This window comes from Blennius ocellaris (genome assembly GCF_963422515.1).
Source record: "Blennius ocellaris genome assembly, chromosome: 9".
Taxonomy (NCBI): domain Eukaryota; kingdom Metazoa; phylum Chordata; class Actinopteri; order Blenniiformes; family Blenniidae; genus Blennius; species Blennius ocellaris.
Genome location: NC_137658.1, coordinates 17,280,020 through 17,287,025, shown reverse-complemented (window position 1 = coordinate 17,287,025; position 7,006 = coordinate 17,280,020). Strand labels below are relative to the sequence as shown.

At 46.2% G+C, this 7,006-nt stretch overlaps 1 protein-coding gene across 1 annotated transcript; it reads right to left on the bottom strand.

Annotated features, from left to right (window-relative positions):
* Positions 1-101: 101 nt before the first annotated feature.
* On the bottom strand, positions 102-5,817 carry hdac3 (histone deacetylase 3). Its single transcript, XM_080502239.1, has 15 exons — positions 5,669-5,817; positions 4,246-4,328; positions 3,893-4,035; positions 3,341-3,422; positions 2,882-2,938; positions 2,747-2,802; positions 2,527-2,660; positions 2,375-2,455; positions 2,214-2,287; positions 2,067-2,131; positions 1,453-1,542; positions 1,315-1,373; positions 1,152-1,231; positions 901-1,058; positions 102-475 (listed from the first exon to the last, which is right to left on the bottom strand). The coding sequence occupies exons 1-15, from the start codon at positions 5,721-5,723 to the stop codon at positions 406-408; spliced, it is 1,287 nt and encodes a 428-aa protein (XP_080358365.1). The 5' UTR covers positions 5,724-5,817; the 3' UTR covers positions 102-405.
* Positions 5,818-7,006: the final 1,189 nt, after the last annotated feature.

Here is a 7,006-nt window from a genome sequence, read left to right as displayed (position 1 = left end):
CTGTCTTTATTGAAGGCAGCGCGCCGCCCTCTGGTGGCCACTAAGGCAAATCACACACATGCGAGTCCCGTTTTGGAGTTTTATTACAAACAAGTTGCTGACAACAATATCAAAAGTCACATAAAAGCAGTTTGTTGGGGAGCGTTTCTTCTTCCCTCACAGTATTTACAGAAAGTGTAGAGCGCTGGAGGAGGAGGAGGTGGTCACATGAGAGGTAAAGAGCCTCCGTTCAGTTACGGCTCCACGGGGACTTAAAAGGCCTCCTCAGACTTCTTAAAAAGATTTGAGCCAGGAGAAGCAGCGGACGTGTGACTGATGGGTCCCGGCGGGGGGGGGGGGTAAATCCAAGACTCCGGCAGTTTCCTTCCCTCGATCGGCCTCCTCAGACCTTCCAGAAGCGTGGGGTCAAATCTCCACGTCGCTCTCTTTGTCGTTATCGTGCTCGCCGTCGTAGAACTCGTTGGCGGCCTCGGGCCTGGGGAGGGCGATGGACAGAGACGGTGTTCGCTTTACCAAAGTCTGCTGCACATTTTCACAGTCTGACGACAGCAGCTCGTCGTCTATTATGCATCATTATCCACCGGCCGAGAAATCCTGTCGACGTCTCAGTGTCATTTCTACCTGTTTGTGCCTCTATACAATCATTTTACCCATTAATGTTGTTTTTTCAGTATTGTTTGTGTTTTTATTTTGTATGCTACATCTTTTTTTCATGTCCATACAGCAGGTGATCTGAATTGCAATTTCTGTGCTTCGGATAGTGATTGGCGAATATCCGCCCTGTTTTTATTTGGCCAAATGTTTGATCATCACAACAGATCCCAGTGAATCTGGAAGACTAGATCCCCTCCCCCAGGGGGAGTCTCAGTTCTCCTGGGCTCTGCTCTCGTCTCCACCCACCTGGTGTAGTTCTCCTCGGCGCCCCGCTCGTCGGGGTCGGGCTCGTCGTTGCGCTCGTAGCTCAGCATGTCGGACGGCACGTCGTGGATCTGGACGCTGGGCGCGTGGTTCAGCATCTTCAGGTTCTCGAAAACCGTCTGTCGGATCTGCTCCAGGTACTTTAGAGCCACGGGGAGAGAGAGGGGGAGGGGGGCGTGTCAGGTGAGGGAGTGGAAGAGGAGGGGGGTGGTGTTGCTACATAGCATTCTTACCTGTCTGGAGTTCTGGTTCTCTATCCTGGTGCTGACGTCCGGGTGCAGCGTGAAGTCCGGAGCAAAGTACTCAAAATACTCTGCGGAGGACACGAACGCACAATCAGACTTAAAAAAAAAAAAATAGAAACGTCAGATGAAACACGGAGGAAGGACAACCCACCGCTGTACGGCAGCTCGTCGCTGATGGACTCGTCCACCAGCAGAGACGTCTCGAAGGTCCTGAAACACAACAACACGTTTATTCCCACCTCATCCTCCCGGCGTCTCCCCGCCGGCCCGCCCAGCCTCCGGTACCGACCAGCATCGAGCCACGTTCCTCACGGTGTATCCTCCTCCTCCCAGCACCAGCAGAGGGATCTTAAAGCTCTTCACGAACTCCACACACTCCCTGGAAGACACACAACAGCAGCCACACTCACGACGAGCAAGCAAACGTTATTCTGCGCGCCTGTCTCTTTAAGAGGCGACGCGCAAAGATCCCTATCCTCTGCACCCCTTGTTTTATTCTTTTTCTTCTGCACAGCTGTTGGGAGCACGTGCATAAAAAGCAAGAAAATTGTGGAATAGTGTGCAATGACTTATTAAAGATAAAGGGGTTTTGGTGAAAACTGTATCCAGTACACACAAAGCATCGAAACGTATGAAAAACTTGGGAATAGTGTGACTTTGGTTGATGATTCAGCTAAAAAAAAGCTAAATGCTTGGCAGTCAAAGCGGATAGGATTTTGGTGAAAAAACACTTGTCGGCAGCGAGCGGCAGGAACATCAAATCCCATCTGAAATGTTCCAGTCGTCCATCTGCAGTAAAACTATTTACTGAAACTTAAAAGTTGTATTTTCTAATGTCTCCACGTGTTTCCGTCAGAGTCCCGTGACGGTGACGTCTACCGGAGGGACGTGTTTCTGGCTCACCCGTGGCCTCGTATGCTGAGGTTGAAGCAGCCCAGCCGGTCGCAGCCCAGAGAGTCGGCTCCACACTGTCACGGGGGAGGACACGGCGAGACGTTACAAGCTGAGACACTTTGAGCGTCACACAGATAGAAAGTCCTGGACACTGACCTGCAGGACGATGCAGGTGGGCTGGTAGAAGTCCACCACCTGCTTGATGACGGGCTGGAACAGCTGCCTGTAGCCTGAAACACACACACACACACACACATCATCATTTCTGTCCATTGACCTCAAGAGTGACGTGTAGTTTTGGGGGCGGGGCCACTCACTCTGGTCGTCGATGCCGTCCCTGAGAGGAACGTTGAGGCAGTAGTAGCGGCCGCTCTCCGCTCCCACCTCGTACATGTCCCCTGGTGGACACAACGGTCGGTAAATGACCGGGAGACGCTCTGTAAAATGCAGGACGGGGTCTGTGACGCACCTGTGCCTGGGAAGAAGTAGTTCCCGTATTTGTGGAAGGACACGGTCATGACGCGATCCGTGAGGTAAAAGGCTTCCTGGACACCGTCGCCGTGGTGGATGTCGATGTCGATGTAGAGAACTCTGGGGTGGTACCTGCAACACACACAGTTAGAAAGACACACACACACACACACACACACACACGTGTGTGTGAATGTCTGACGGGGGAGTCGCCTCACTTGAGGAGCTCCAGGATGCTGATGACGATGTCGTTGACGTAGCAGAATCCCGACGCCTGCGGAGGCAACAGGGAGAGGGTGAGTGAGCCGCACAGAGACGTCTCAATGGAGAGAAAGGAAGCAAGACGGCCAGACCTCGAACTTCTTGGCGTGATGCAAACCTCCGGCCCAGTTGATTGCGATGTCACAGATCTGGAACGCGGAGGAAACGGGAAGTTCATGAAAAACATCAAACGAGCCTCTTGAGATGTGACCAAGCAGAGAAACAAGGCCGATCCATCATATATGACAGGGTGAGGATGGATCTACAGCTCTGCTTCCTGTGTGTGAAGTGACCCTCTTTTTTTTAAACACTGAACAAATACAATGTACATCAGTACTTCGATGGAATCGTTCAAATTGTAGTCATTTAGTCATCTGCACCGGCTCAACTCAATGGACTCACAGCCGCCATTAAGCGCCTCCAAGTTCTGATTATGACAAATCCTGGCAGCAGCTCCACAACCACCAGCCACTTCCACAACAACAGACATGAGGAATAATGACGATAAGCTGCTGTGAATCAGTGTGTGTGTGTGTGTATGTGTGTGATACCTTGTGGTTGAGCTGTGTGGCTCCCTGTAAAGACGCTCCAGTGTATCTGGAGCAGAACTCAAACAGACCTGGAAACACGGGACTGACAGAGACACAGACACACACGTGTATTGGTGAGTTGGTTAACAAAGTAAAGCGCACTTGAGGAGTTTTGTAGCAGCGTGAACGAGGGTTGTCGCGAGAACCGATATTTCGGTAACAACTCCATGCAGACATGAAAAAAAAAAAGAAAAAAAAAACTTCGAATACTTGTTTTTTTCTGGTATTGTCAGAACCGACTACACAAGTTTTTGACTCGGCGAGCCATGTGGATTCTTGGCAGAACTGATGGGGCAGTAAACGCGTGTGAGCAGCACAGAGCAAGAAGAAAACCTGCCGTCTTAGAAAAAAAAAAAGATAAATGTGTGAATTTAAAGGTACATGGCTTCTGTTGTTTTTTTAAATTGTGGTATCAAATTAGTGTCGAGAATCGTGGAAATTCACAGGTATTGGTATCGACTACTGAAATTCTGGTGTGGTGACTACCCCAGCGTGAACGATATTTGGACTCACCAGTCGTCTCCCACGTTGAAGGCGTTCAGACTCTTGGTGAAGCCCTGCATGTTGTTGGGGCTGACCTTCTGCAGGAAGTCGATGTAGTCTTCAGAGTGGAAGCGGCACATGTCGTGCTGCGAGGCTTTGTACGGCTTAAACACCTGAACACACACACACACACACACACACACACACACACACACACACACACACACACACACACACACACACACACACACACACACACACACACACACACACACACACACACACACACACACACACACACACACACACACACACACACACACGATGCAGTTAAATCCACAGGAAGTGAAGGGTTCAGAATGGCCTCAGAGTCTGCAGCTCACCATCATCTTCTTGTAGAGGCCGTAATGCAGCACCAGACTGTGTGTGAGGGACAAGCGGTGAGGCTTCATCGGGTGACCGGCGCCTGGAAAAACACATGTTTATCATTCAGAGCGCAGCTTATTGACTAATGCTCGCTTAACGTAAGCGTGCGTCGTCCATCCGCGAAAAAGAAACTAGCAAAATACGAATGGAGCACTTGCAGCATTTATGCATATGGAAAGAAATACCAAAAAAGTTTCTGTTGACGTCCCACACCATTTTTATGACACTGTGGGAATGACAATTAAAAAGATGCATTGGTCTTATATTTGATGCCCCATTAAAAAATGGATTCCTAACCCCACCCAATTTCTGGAGCTTGCATATGAGTTTTGAGCTAGATTGTTCATTTACATTTTATCCCAAATGACAAAAAAAACAAAGGTACATAAAACCTCCTCATAAAGACATAAAAGAAGATTAAACCAACACACAACATGCAGCAAAAAAATACATACAAAGCAGACAATGGCAAAATACTCCAATTAATCTACAATCAACAGAAAGACACAGAAAAAAATTTAATCATGATGAAAAGATACGCAAAGTAACAAGTAAGAAAGCTGACACTGCAGTGACACAAAACTGCCTTGAACAAAACACAACATGACGACAATGAGAAACAAAATAAATAGAAAAAAAACGGATAACAAAACAGAAGAAAACCACAAATGACTGGAATGAAAGTGACTTGGCTGTGAAGCCTGGAATTCATCTGTTTATGTGAATAATTATGTCGTAGATTAAACAAGAGGACTCTCCACTAAGCCAAGGATGGAAAGTCTTTAAATGTATACATTCAGACTGTGTCTGTGTGCGATCCGTCTTTACAGTGACGGATGGAGATTTTGTAAAGTTATTCTCAGCAACCCCCTGTCCAATTTCTTTTCTTTACAATCAACCACCCTTCTTTTCACCCTTAAAACTCAAACCACGACAATTTACATAGATTACAGGATCACTCCCAGTAACATAACATTACCATCATTCCAATAAAGTAGCACTATAATGAGACACAACACAATCGCAGAAAGACTAAATAGACCTGACATGACCACATCACTGAAGAGGGAGACTAAATTCATTAAAAATACCAAAACGAGATGTGATATTAGAGAGGATCATAAAACATCAACATGAGCTTTACTCTCAGTGAAGCTACATCCAGCTGCTACAGCAAGCTGATGATGCTGTGCGACACTGCAGTCATTACTGAGGCGAAATAGAACTGGGCATGAACATAGAAGCTCTCGGAGATTACGCGTCGTGCAGATATTTAGATTAAATGTGAAAAATCTAGATTTTTTCTGGTTTAGATTGCGGTTCGCGTGTAGCTCCTGTTAGCATGTAGCTGCCGTTAGCAGCAGCTCTCGGTTCACTCACCGTAATGAAAGTTACCCACGTCCGGGTCATAGAAATAAGACGTTCTGTTCGTCATTCTTGTAGTAATAAGTCTTGTCTCCTCTCCGAAGGTATTGTTTTACGTTTGTTGTGGGGTTTTTTTCTCTGTCTCCCTCTCAGTTAGCAGTCGACCACCGCCATTGAAAACACCGAGGGAAAAACGTCATAAACCCGCGACACCAGAGAGGGCAAGAGGCGGGGCGAAGAGAACGAATGAACGAATAAATGAATGAAGGAATGAATTAATGAAGGAATGAAGGAATAAATAAATAAACAAACAGACAAACAAACAAACAAACAAATAAATAAATAGATAAATAAATAAATAAATAAATAAATAAATAAATAAATAAATAAATAAATAAATAAATAAATAAATAAATGTGCGGTTTTGGTATGAAATGTTTCAGGTGAGTTTTTTTTTTTTAAGAGAAACCAAATAAAGTCTATAAAATAAAGTACCAAATAAAGTCTATAAAAATAAAGAGTTTTTCCATAACGTTGTGGTGTGAAGACTCACAATAAGCATCATACACCACTCACAGCATGTTTGGGATAGTTGTCTTTCTGGTGAACTTTGTGGAGAACTGTAGTGTTAAAGTGATAAAAGTGACAATGAAATAGTAAAGAGGGTAATTGAGGACGTGTTCAAACCGTGACCACAAATTGGTAAAATATCATTCCAAACTGGACAATTACGTAATGAAATTAAAACCGCAGAAGTCACATTGATGTACAAAACTAGCAACAAACTATTTCCATAGGCCAAACTACAGGTACTATTGTAGACAGTAGTGTGGGATGGTGTTTCCGTCTGGACCAGTAGTTAACTAAATTTTCATTGCTTCCTTCTGTTGAAGCTGGAAACATTTTGAAAAGGGTCATTGAGGGAATTTTAAAACCATAAACTTTAATCTGCAACTTGTCATTTCAAACAGCACTTATCCAAACAAGATGAACAAGGTGAAATGCTGGAAAACAAACAAAGGGGTGACACTGGATCTCTACCTTGATGCTCTTGGGCAGATTCTCCCCGTTGGTCTGGGTCATTGAGGTCTTTTCACGGCGGTGCTGCACTTTCAGAGAGGTCATCTCTGCTGTCACCTCCTCCTCCTGAAGCCCCCTGCTGCCAGACTTGTCCTCGGTGTTCTGGGCTGATCTGAGGCTTCTGGAGAGAGCCTCCTCCTCTGCTTTCAGCCGGGCCATTTGCTGCTGGTGTTTCAGGAGGAGCTCTTCCTCCTTAGCGGCCACCTCCTTCTCCCTCATATTCCACCGCACCTCCCAGTGTTGATTGCTGTCGGCCCTCAACTTCTCGCTGAC